Source organism: Acinonyx jubatus, chromosome A2, assembly GCF_027475565.1.
Source record: "Acinonyx jubatus isolate Ajub_Pintada_27869175 chromosome A2, VMU_Ajub_asm_v1.0, whole genome shotgun sequence".
Taxonomy (NCBI): domain Eukaryota; kingdom Metazoa; phylum Chordata; class Mammalia; order Carnivora; family Felidae; genus Acinonyx; species Acinonyx jubatus.
The window spans coordinates 109,492,993-109,505,407 of record NC_069383.1 but is presented as its reverse complement, the minus strand read 5'-3'; the positions used below and the strand labels follow the sequence as shown (position 1 = coordinate 109,505,407).

Sequence of the window (12,415 nt, the reverse complement as noted above, 5' to 3'; positions counted from 1 at the left end):
TTTCAAAAAATTCGATGTCTTATTAGTCTCTAATAATCCACAGTCCCTCCTCTGTGTGTGTGTGTGTGTGTGTGTGTGTGTGTGTGTGTGTTGAATACAGTTTATCTGTTGAAGAACTTGAGCCACTTGTAGTGTAGTCTCCAGTCTGGATTTTGCTGACTGCTTACTGAAAATGCTGTTCCTGTATTATTCCTATATTATTCAGTGTATTCCTGTATCTTCTGTATTTCTTGCAAATTGATAGCTGTTAACCTTCCTTGCTGTCTTATGAAAAGACATTCTTGGTTCAACTTGTATATTTTCATTTCTTTTTTTTTTTTTTTAAGTTTTATTTATTTGAGTAATCTCTACACCCAGAGTGGGGCTCAAACTCACAACTTTGAGATTAAGAGTTGCATGCTCTTCTGACTGAGCCAGTCAGGCACTCCTCAACTTGTTTATTTTCTGTCCCAGACCTGGAATCAGCTCTTTCTCTTTAAAGCACTGGTTTCTTCTTGTGGAAAAGGGTGTTTTAAGACCACAACCTGAGAACTAGGAATGTTCATTGTACTTAGTTTGGTCAATTTCTAGGCCTTTTCGGGGCGCCTGGGTGTATCAGTCAATTAAGCATCTGACTCTTGATTTCGGCTCAGGTCATGATCTCACAGTTCATGAGTTCAAGCCCTACGTTGGGCTCCATGCTGACAGTGTGCAGCCTGCTTGGGATTCTCTCTTTCCCCCATCTCTCTGCTCCTCCCCCACTTACGTGCATGCTCGCTTGCTCTCTGTCTCAAAAATAAATAAACTTAAAAAAAATTTTTCTAGGCCTTTTCAGTTAATAGAGTTAAGTATATATTATGTCTTTGTATAAACAAAATTATGAAGTTTTATAGTTACTTAATAGTATGAGCTATAGGGATTTTGTTCCTGTTATATCTGTACTTAGTTCCATACTGAGAATTCTTGTTCTGAAGGACAGAGAAGGTGACAGAATTAGAGCATTCCACAATTGTTTTATCCCACACCTGCTACACAACAGTCTCAGAATAAAAACGATCACACTGCCACTTCCAATATGGTTACTGAAAAGAGTTTATTTATTTATTTATTTTTGGAATATCCTCTCCCCATTCTGCCCCATTTTTTTTTTAAGTTTTAAAATGTTTATTATTTTTGAGAGAGAAAGAGAGGGAGAAAGCAGATGGGAGAGGGGCAGAGAGAGAAGGGGACAGAGGATCCAAAGTGGGCTCTGTGCTAACTAACCGCAGCCAGCCCAATATGGGGCTCGAACTCCCAAACCATAAGGTCATGACCTGAGCCAAAGTTGGATGCTCAACTGACTGAGCCACTCTGGTGCCCCTCTACCCCATTTTTTGGTGTGCTGCATATATACTATGTATATATCATCAGAACAAATAGCTGTTACACAGCATACCTCCCCACTTTTAACTCTGGTCTTAGCTCTGCAGTAAGTGTAGTTAATGCTCACCATGTCAGTTTTTACATCGACTGATAGGTCTCTATTCATTTTGATGATATGAAGCTCATTCTCTAGTAGATTCTTTGGGAAGGGCTTGTAGGAATGAGTTCTTACATGTTAACAGGTTGTGCCTTTTGTGCATATGAGTCACTTTGATGAATATAAAATCCTTGGCTTACACATCTTTCCTGGAGTATCTTACATGTGTTACACACTTTTATTGGTATAAAGTGTTGCTGTCAAAATCTGATGATTTAATTTTTCCCCTCTGTGAGTCACTTCCCTTCTAAGTCTTAAATATTGAAAGGGATTCTTTCTTTAGAATCTAATACTTTTGTGGCGTCTGGGTGGCTCCATCAGTTAAGCGTCTTGACTTTGGCTCAGGTCATGATTTCATGGTTTGTGGGTTCAAGCCTCATGTTGGGCTCTGTGCTGATAGCTCGGAGCCTGGAGCCTACTTCAGATTCAATGTCGCCCTCTCTCTCTGCCCCACCCTGCTCATGCTTTGTCTCTCGAAAGTAAACATTAAAAAAAAAATCCTAATACTTCTACTAGAACACATCTTGGCAGTGGTTGCTCTGGGTTGCTATTCTTGGGTCTGCATTATGGTTTTTCAACTTACAGTTTTAAACCTTTTTGTAAGTTTTTTCCTTTGGTGCTCCCGATTATTTTTATGTTGAGTCTTTGCCTGTTTTTTTTATTTAAAAAAAAATTTTTTTTTTTTTAACATTTATTTATTTTTGAGACAGAGAGCATGAACGGGGGAGGGTCAGAGAGAGAGGGAGACACAGAATCTGAAACAGACTCCAGGCTCTGAGCGGTCAGCACAGAGCCCGATGTGGGGCTTGAACTCACGGACCGTGAGATTGTGACCTGAGCCGAAGTCGGCCGCTTAACCGACTGAGCCACCCAGGCGCCCCAGAGTCTTTGCCTGTTTTTAATATTTGGCAATTTCTCTTGAATCGTTCCTTCATTGAAAACTTTGCTTCCTTTTACTTTTGATTTATTAGAAGACATTACCTGTTGTGTTTATTCACTCCTGTTCTTTCTAGCTTAGCCTTCATTTCTAAGACAGTTTTTTTAATTTCTAAAAGTTATTTCCTAAATTTTTTTCTGAGTTGTCATTTCTGAATTTCTAGAATTCTTCTTTATATTACTTTTTCACGACTTGTGTCATTTTTAGAATTCCTTTAACATTAGCCTGTTTTTAAAAAGCAGGAACAGTTTTGATTAGTTTTGTGGCATGAATTTCTGGCATGTTTTCATTTTCTGTAGGGGTGTTGTCTTTTTTCGTAATTTTTAAAAACATAACTTACTCTAAGACTGAGGGACACCCTTATCCTTTTTTGTTGCTCATTTTTTCCCCTAAAGTTTTTCTTTTATTTATTTATTTATTTATTCAGTTAAGTAATCTCTGTACCCAGTGTGGGGCTCGAACTCACAACCCCGAGATCAGGAGTGGCATGCTCTTCTGACTGAGCCAGCCTGGCGCCCCCTGTTGCTCATTTTTAATGTGAGCAATTAAGACGAAGTATCATAACTGCACATTTGATTTAATGTAGTATGAAAAATGGTGGCTTGCTTTCGGAGCCTGCCCTGGCTCAGTGTCCTGTAGCTCTGTTTTTCCTGTTAGGCTTGATTTTGTTTTCCTCCGTGTATGGTGCTGTCCTTGGAGGGGAGCTCTGATGGCTTTTCCAAGTTCTCAGGGGCTAGATGCCTCTAGACTGGCAGGTCTGTGGGCCCATTTTGCTCTCTGCTATGTTGGACCGGGGGAGGAGGACTCAGAGCTCTGGCCGCTCTTCTCCAGTTGGCCTGCTTCGCTCTCTAGTGAATATGTCTTGTTTGGGGCTCTTCTCTTCTCAGGTCTGTCACTTGCCCTGTTGGTTCCTTCTTCCTCCTCTACAGACACTGGTGGCCTTACTAATAATGTGCAGGTTGTGTGACTGTTGGTGTTTGTGACTCCTCTGTGTTTTGGGGTTTGTGGAGATCCCTAGTTTATCCAGTTTTGTTGTAAGTATGTTCCATGGGGTTTTGGTTTTGCCATCTTGTTGCTCTTTCTGTAGAAATCGGTGAAGACCCAAAACCATGCTGCCACCACACCTCTGTCTCCCAGAGTCTCCTCGTCCGTTAACTTCAGATGGCATCTGTTCATTCCTCTCTGGAAGATGAGAGCGTCCATACCCTCTGCATCCCTCTAGCTCCTGTGCCATTTTCTCTGTTTTTCACATCACTGCGTGTATTTGCTCTTTCTTCAGGTGACCAGTATGCACTGAAGATGAGGTTTGTGGACCATGTGTTTGATGAGCAAGTGATAGATTCTCTGACAGTGAAGATCATCTTGCCTGAGGGGGCCAAGTGAGTGTGACTGTTCCTTTCCTCGGCTTCCCATCTCTCTGGTGGTGGCCTTGTGGTACTTCAAGGGGAAACTGTGTCCTAGGGGTGTAGAATAGGTGCTCAGTACATACCTTTGACTGAGAGGCCTGTAGGGACTTTCTTTCTTTTTTTTAAAGATGTATTTATTTTTGAGAGTGCAAGTGAGGAAGAGGCGGGGGGGGGGGTACAGAAAATCTGAAGTGGGCTCTGCATTGATAGCATTGAGCCCGATGTGGGGTTCAAACTCATGAACTGTGAGATCATGACCTGAGCTGAAGTCAGAGTTGGACGATTAACCGACTGAGCCACCCAGGTGCCCCTGTTTACGAAACCTATTCCCCAAACAGAGTCCCTGTGTGTGACAGGTGCAGCCTCCAGAGGGGATGGGATGATCTGTAAGAGGACAAAATGCAGAGTCAGGACAGCCAGGTAGCGCTTGTGCTGTGTTACTATAAAAAAGAAGAGCAGTGGGGGCGCCTGGGTGGCTCAGTCGGTTAAGCATGTGACTTCGGCTCGGGTCATGATCTCACATTTCATGGGTTCACGCCCCACGTTGTGCTCTGTGCTGTCAGCTCAGAGCCTGGAGTCTGCTTTGGATTCTGTGTCTCCTTCTCTCTCTGCCCCTCCCCTGCTTGCACTCTTTCTGTCTCTCTCAAAAATAAATAATAAACATTAAAAAAATAAAAAAAAAAAATAAAAGCAATGGAGTAATGGCTCTGTTTTATCCCGGGCCCATCAGACCAGGTTCAGAAAGGGCGGTCCTGGTGGTGTATTAGGGTTCTGTGCTTAAAACGGTAGGCAGTCGTTGGCCAATTGAAGCAGAAAGGACTGCATTTGAAGGGTAAGGCATCTCCAATAAAATGGCAGCGTAAGTTGCAGATCCAGAGAGTCTCTGGGAATCCAGTTGGTAGAAACCGGGTGGATGGATCCATCCATGGATGATGGATGTTCACAGGGGACCCGCCCTTGGCATGAGTGACAAACACCTATGTGCATATTTGTGTCACTTTGCTCTGGGTTCATTTCAAAGGGGAGCATCTGCTTGGCCTCTCAGGTCATGTGTCCACTCTGATCACCAGAGAGAGTCACCTTGATTGTTCCTGCTGTGGAAGACATTCCATGGGGGATGGGGAGTTTTAGCAAAACTAGAGTGTGAGAGCCTGGAGGAGGGAGAATGGATCCAGGCAGACAAAAACAGGGCCTGTCCCACTATACCTTATAAGAAGTCCTCAGTCATGTGAAGAGAAGGTACTTCGAAGTAACTTCTCAGGGGCCTCTTCAAGTCCCGGCGAGGCTCTTGTTGGGTGGAATGAGCAGGAGGGCTGTGTGGGCTATGTGACTCCGAGGGGTTGGCCAGCACTGGCGAGGACTAGCGAGTACAAGGTGCAGGGGGATGGTTGTTGCCTCGGCAGGAAAGTGGTCTGATACTCAGGGTTTTCTGGCAGCGGGTTAGCTGTCTCGGGAGGTCTGGTGGTCCCTGGTGCCGGGAGGGGAGCAGAGTGGAGTGTGAACTTCATGACCCTGAAAGTCCTCTTGAGCCTTAGAATTCTCCAACCCTAAATAAACCTCGTACGTAGATCAGTGCTGTTTGTCTAAGGCTGTATTTCATTCCTACCTGCGTCCAGGAACATCCAAGTTGACAGTCCCTATGAAATCAGCCGTGCCCCAGATGAGCTGCACTACACCTACCTGGACACATTTGGCCGCCCTGTGATTGTTGCCTATAAGAAAAATCTGGTGGAACAGCACATTCAGGACATCGTGGTAAGTGGCTCCACAGTTCTGCCTTCTGGGCCTTCCTCCTCAGAGTGTGAGGTCCTGGGGGCCAGGGACTTGCTGTCTTTATCTTTCCTTCCTTGGGCTGTAGGGGTTTGAGCACAGTCCCCTCTGTGGGTAGGTGGGGCAGCCTGGATGATTGTTGGCCTGCTGAGGCCCCTGTGTTGTCCCCAGCGTCCATGTAGACTGTCAGAGCCCGTCTTCCCCATTCTCTCTTCTAGGTCCACTACACGTTCAACAAGGTGCTAATGCTGCAGGAGCCGCTGCTGGTGGTGGCTGCGTTCTACATCTTGTTCTTCACCGTCATCATCTATGTCAGGCTGGACTTCTCCATCACAAAGGTACCCTTTGGCTTTCCCCCTACATTTGCTAGTCATCTTGCACCCTTGGTCATGTGTTTCATTAGCTTTTCTGAGCACCAGTCCTTTGAACAATTTCAAGGCAGAACCCTGTCCCCCAGAAGCCTTGACCCTGCCTGTGGCCTCTGCTAACCCTTACCATGAAAAGAGACACCTTGTTCTTACTGCGATCACAGAGCGCGCTGTGTTAAATGAGGCAGGTGCTACTGACGGGTGAGTACTGTGGAAACAGGGCAGCTGGAGGTGTGTGTTTCGGTGGTGGGACTACCCTGAGGTGGTGACAGGCAGAGAAGGCGGAGAAGGGCATTCAGCTGGAAGCAACAGTTTGTGCGACAACAGGAAGGGCTTGAGTGGAACCCATGAGGGGCAGCAAAGATGTTGATCTGGCTGGTCCATAGACTGGTGAGGCTGCCCAGTGAGGCAGCTACTAACAAATCTTGTCAGACGGAAGGGCTGAGTCTAGTTTTTATTACAAAATAGCCCTGTTTTTTTAAGTTTAAAAGCTGATTTTTTTTTAATATATATTTATTAAATTTTATTTTCAGTAGGCTCCACCCAACATGGGGTTTCGAGTCACAACCCTGAGATTAAGAGTCACATGTTCCACTGACTAAGCCAGCCAGGTGTCCCTGCTTTTGTTGTTTTTAAACTTTGCTTTAAAATAATTCCACTGTTAGGGAAATTTTGCAAGTGTAGTAAAAATAACTTGTATACTCTTTACGTAGACCTAGCAATTAACGTTGGCCTGTCTCTTTATATATAATTATTTTTCCTGGGCCATTTGAGAGTAAGTTGCAGACGTTTTTATCCTTCCCCTCCTTGAGTACTTAAGTGTGCGTGTAGCTTAGGGACAAGGGTATTCTCTTAATAGAACCACAGTATGATGATCAAATTGAGGAAATGTTACATTGCCATAACACTGTTAACCAGCATGCAAGCTCTGTTCAGATTTGGCTGATGGTCCCAGTGACGGTGACATTTTTAGCAATTGTTTTTCTTCCTCCAGAATCCAGCTGAGGATCATACGTTGCATTTAGTTGTCACATTTCCTTAGACTCCTTTAACCTGGAACAGCTCCACCGCCTCTCTTTGTCTTTAATGACCATGACGTATTTGGCGTGTAGAGACCAGTTTGGTAGGACGTCCCTTAGGTGTATCGTATGTTTCTCCCTGATTAAATTCAGACCCTGCATTTTTGGTAGGAATGCACTTAAGTGCTGCTGTGTCTGCGGTGCATCACATCAGGGGTACCTGACGTCAGCTGGTCCCAGTGCTGGGGATGTTAACTCTCCTTATTGGGCTAAGTTGATGTCTGCCTGATTTCTTCATGTTAAAGTTACTGTTTTTCTCTTTGCAATTAATATATGATTTGTTTGACGCTATGTAAATACCCTCATATACATTCACCCATTAGAGCATTTACCATTGATTCTTGTCTGAGTCTGTTATGTGGTGGTTGAAAAACTGTGATTCCTTTTACGGGCACTGTGCTGTAGGGAAGGCTTTTCTTCCTGGTTGGCTAGTTGCTTGTGTTGACTTGCGCCTTACCTTATTCTATGGGCTGCTGTCCACTGGCACTACTTCCTTTGATGCTCTAATTGTTCCTGATTGGACTTTTTTTCATGTCTCATCATTTTTTTTGAGCACTTCCTTATTGTCAGGTACAACAGCATGTCCCAGGCATATCCTGCACTTTCTCCAGGCAGCCCTGGTTCCTTTTAGTGTGGAATGGTACCTGGGGACTATGATCTGTGAGCTAGGTGTGATCATTGCTTTTGGAGTATCACTGGGTCTGGGCCTTTCAGCAGACAGAGCCAGGGGAGAAACGTATTTAAAATAGCAGTTAACACCGATGTTCACTCCATTCTGAAGCCACAGGGTTCTTGCCGTACTCCCTCATTCCACCATGTTTCCTTCTCTCCTGGATCCCAACATTAATATATTTATTCATTTGTTGAATTGTGTAAACACACAAAATAGTTTCAGAATTGCTGCAGTCATGCTGCCACAGACACCAGATCTACCAAGTAGAGTCCCAGGATTCGTTAGTAGTTCTTTTTGTCTTTAGACTGAGAACGTCTTATCAAAGTACTGTGTTCCCAAGGTAATTGGCTTAGTTTTCCTGTATCAACTCATTTGAAATATAACTAAGTTCATTTATTTGTTTGAATTTTGCTGTAGTTTCCCTCTCTGTCACTGTTAAGTATTTAATTTTGGTTATGAATTTGTAAAACCCTGCCTTGTGGATAACCAATTTTATCAGTCTCTGGGTATCCTCCCTGATTTATCTGGCAAAAATAAGCAGATGTTTTAAGTCTCATTTCTTCTTTCTTGCACAAAGCATAGCACTAGTACATATTTTCTGTACCTCTTTTTTTCACTAAACACATTCTGAGAATTACCCATACCAGTTCATAGAGAGCTTCCTCCTTTTTTAAAAAAAATTTTTTATTTTTTGTATAGCTGCAGAGTACTTCGTTGAGTGAATGGGTCAGTTTATTCGATCAGTTTCTTATGTATACATTTCCCTGTCTTAAAGCTTTGATAATTCATTGAGAAAAAAATAATCATGGGCCAGATGAACCATTTGTAGACCAGATTCAGCCTTTGAGCTACCAAGTTAGGACTTTTGAAGTAGATTCATGGTGAGAGAGAATGCTGGAAAGTATGTAGGGCCGCATCTAAAGGGTCATGAATAGCAGGATAAAGAGCTTGGGCTTTATTCTTTGGGCCCTGGGAAACTCTTGGAGGTTTTAAGGAGAGAGACATAATAAATGTCCTGAAAGCCTTCCCTGACTTGCATTGAGACTTCTCTTTCTTCACTTGGGACCACACCTGTCCCTTTCATGGTGTATTCTGGCATTAGTATCTTTTTTCACATCCCTCTGTATGCCCTGCCGGACTTTGAAGTGAATGTCTCCTTCGTTCTCATGTCCCCAGTCCTGCCCTTTGCGGAACTGGAGTGGATTTAATGTCAGCAAAGGTTTGATTCAGATGGCTTTTCTCGTTTGCACAGCTGGTGGTGGGTGCTTTTCGGAAGGTGAAGGTTGGGGCAGACTCAGGCCTGGATGTTGTCATGCACAATGTCTCCCCCACAGGATCCGGCCGCAGAGGCCAGGATGAAGGTGGCTTGCATCACAGAGCAAGTCTTGACCCTGGTCAACAAGAGAATAGGTCTCTACCGTCACTTTGATGAGACCATCAATAGGTACAAGCAGTCCCGGGACGTGTCCACCCTCAACAGCGGCAAGAAGAGCCTGGAGACCGAGCACAAGGCCCTGACCAGTGAGATTGCATTGCTGCAGTCCAGGCTGAAGACGGAGGGCTCTGACCTGTGCGACAAAGTAAGTGTCTGCCATGCCGGAGTCACTTGGCTCTCTGCCCGCCTGGTCGCACTTCCAGGGATTGTCCCCCACCTGCTAGAGCACTGTGGGGCTGCTCTGTGTAGAGCACACACCAGGCAGCTCCCGCTCACCGCTGGCTGGTCCTGTGGTGCCAACCCTCACAGTGGAACAAGAAGTTTGGGGGTGTCGGTTGTGGGCTGGGATCGGAAAGCTCTTCTAGCCTCCACGTCACTGTCTGTCCACATGGCCGGCATGGAGAGCGGCTGCTTCCTCTGCTGGAGACCAGCCTGGGCAAGGCTCCAGGCTGCTTGCGTGTGCTGAGAAGAACCTAGACTTAGAATCACGCATTCGAATTCGGGCTCTGATTCAGGCTTTGTAAACCTGGGCAAGTTACCTAATTTCTGTGCCTCCGTTCTTCATGTCTTAGTACTTACCTCTCAGTGTTGTGAGTGTGAAATGAGTTAGTGCACGTCAAGTGCTGAGAACCGTGCCTGGGACAAGCTTTGTGAGTGAGTTCTTGTTGGCTGTAAATGAAGACGAGTCTCCCTCCCTGCCAGAGGTGCCCCTCCTAGTCTCCCACAATCCCCCTCTCCACATGCCGCTCCCCAGCACGCCGTCTCCTTGCTGTGTTCTTCATGGCTTCTCCCTCTTTCTGAAGCTTTTCTTTATGTGCTCAAGGAGTACCTGGCAGCTTCGCAAAGGCGAGATGCCCAGTCTATCTTTGCTGCTCTTTTCCAGAGCCTCGAAGTGTGCTTGGGACTGTGGCTCACTAAATAACTGTCATGTTGAATGATTGTGACCGTGAGATCCTCAGTCCCACACCCGGCTAGTGACAGCGGGGGAGACGTTCAGTCTCTCTGCCATATCGCTGCCATTGGTCTTGTCTAACTGAATCCCTGGACCTGATTTGGCCAGCCAGAGGGAAGAGGAGGAGTGTACCTCGAGTACCTGCTGTGTCCCTGGCACCGTGCCAGGGGGTGACCCATCTGTTCCCACTTGATCCTCACAACTCTCCTCTACAGCTGACATTCAGGGTCGGATCTTGAAGGAGTAGAGAGTGGAGCTGGCATTTGAAGCCAGGCCTGTCTCCTTCCATAGCCAGCCCGTCTGCCCTGGGCCTCCAGGGTCTGTAGGCACGGGAGGTGGTGGCCCTGCTGAGGGAGGGTGGGAGGACCCTTCTCAAGCTCTGCCTTGCTCTTGCCTCGGCCAGGTAAGCGAGATGCAGAAGCTGGATGCACAGGTCAAGGAGCTCGTGCTGAAGTCTGCGGTGGAAGCTGAGCGGCTGGTGGCCGGCAAGCTCAAGAAAGACACATACATTGAGAATGAGAGGCTCATCTCTGGAAAGCGGCAGGAGCTGGTCACCAAGATCGACCACATCCTAGATGCTCTGTAGCCCCATCGTCATCAGGGTGGGCCTGGGGTGCTGCACTTTCAGATGACAGGTTGGGGGCGAAGAGGGGGAGGTGATCATCAAGACCACTGAATGCTGGCATCTGTATTTTACAAAAGGCCTTCAAGGAAGTGAAGCCAGGCCCTGCTGCAGGCAATATAAGAAACTTAGTTTTTGTCCTTAAAGCGTTCCTTTTTTCAAAAACAAAACGAAACAAAAACACTTTAAATCCCATTAAAAACAAAATATTTTTGTGTTTTGAACAAAGAAATTTTCAGTAGTGATTGATTTTGTTTTGTTCTGAAGCCTAGGGTATTGTTTCAGCCCAAAGCCCCTTGTTTTTTGCTCTAATTCCTGATGTTTGGGTATTTTGTAAGTGTATGTTTGTTTTTTTTTTAAAGCGTGTGTGGCTAAATGAAAATAAAGCAGGGACTGTGAACATTTTGTTTGTTCTGGTGACAGTCTCCTAACTTATTTCTTAACTCTGAGGATAGTCCTTTATCAAGTGCTTTTTATTCATTGAAAAATAGTGGATTTGCTTCTTAGACCAAGTTTGCATGGCAAGTGTTGGCTGCATTTTACATGTTAGAACACTTAAGGCCACAGAGGTAAAGTGGACTGTGTAATCATCGAACAGAGTGGTGGAGTGAATGCTCTTTTAAACTTCTTTTTTTAAATCTATTTTGCATCACATGCTATATTAGGCACTAAGGACACAATGATGGACGAGGTAGAGGTGGTTCTTATGGAGGACAGATGATCAAATACAAATTCATAATCACAAACTGTGACAAAACCCCATGAAGAAAAGGGACAGGGTTCTCTGAGTATTTACAGGAGAGTACCCAGTGCAATCTGGGTCGAGAGGGGAATTGGGCAATTTCCCTAAGGCAGTGACTTTGGAGTTGGGCTCTGTAGGAGTTACATAGATGGCAGGGGGCATAGCATGTGCAAAGGCCATGGGACAGGCTAGGGCTTGAGGACCTGAAAGGAATCTGAAAGTGTAGGGCATAGGCTGCAGAGGTGGGAGAGCCCAGATGAGATCAGGCTTTGTAGGTCTGGCGAGGCTTTTGGTTTTACGCTAAAACCAAGGGAAGACCAACCACTGTATGAGACATGCTTAGATTTGCATTTTGGCCGAGAACAAACTGCTGAAGGCCATAAATGGGTGTGGGAGAGAACCTTGGGCAAGGGTGGCCATGTGCCCACATGGGTGTAGCTGAGAGATCTAGGTGGGGTAATGGACAGTGTGAGATGAATGCCATGCTTTCTCTCCTCTCCTTTCTGCCTGAGGTTTTTTTTTTGTTTGTTTTTAACGTTTATTTATTTTTGAAACAATGCGAGAGACAGAGTGCAGGCGGCAGAGGGGCAGAGAGAGGGAGACACAGAATCCGAAGTGGTCTCCAGGCTCCGAGCTGTCAGTACGGAGCCCGACGCGGGGCTCGAACCCACGAACCACAAGATCGTGACCTAAGCTGAAGTCGGACGTTTAACCGACTGAGCCACTCGGGCGCCCCTCTGCCTGAGGTTTATGCCTTGTCTTCATTTAGGTAGTTCCTGCTCAGCTTTCAGGTAGTAGCTTCAGGGAGGCCTTTCATGACCTCCCACACACAGTCAGCCCCTCTTGTTCTACTCTGTCTGCACATCATATCACAGTTGGGATGTGCATAATTACTGGACTAGCTCTGATGGGGCGAGGGTTTTGCCTGATAAG

The 12,415-nt window shown here is 45.7% G+C and overlaps 1 protein-coding gene across 1 annotated transcript in view; it reads left to right on the top strand.

Moving 5' to 3' along the window:
- RPN1 (ribophorin I) overlaps positions 1–11,145 on the top strand; it is a 30,018-nt gene extending 18,873 nt beyond the window's left edge. The window contains exons 6-10 of the mRNA XM_027049756.2: positions 3,715–3,814; positions 5,458–5,596; positions 5,830–5,949; positions 9,066–9,311; positions 10,522–11,145. Of these exons, the coding sequence (XP_026905557.1) occupies positions 3,715–3,814; positions 5,458–5,596; positions 5,830–5,949; positions 9,066–9,311; positions 10,522–10,704 (788 nt within the window). The 3' untranslated portion in view covers positions 10,705–11,145. The remainder of the gene's footprint in view (positions 1–3,714; positions 3,815–5,457; positions 5,597–5,829; positions 5,950–9,065; positions 9,312–10,521) is intronic.
- The last annotated feature ends 1,270 nt before the right edge of the window (positions 11,146–12,415 follow it).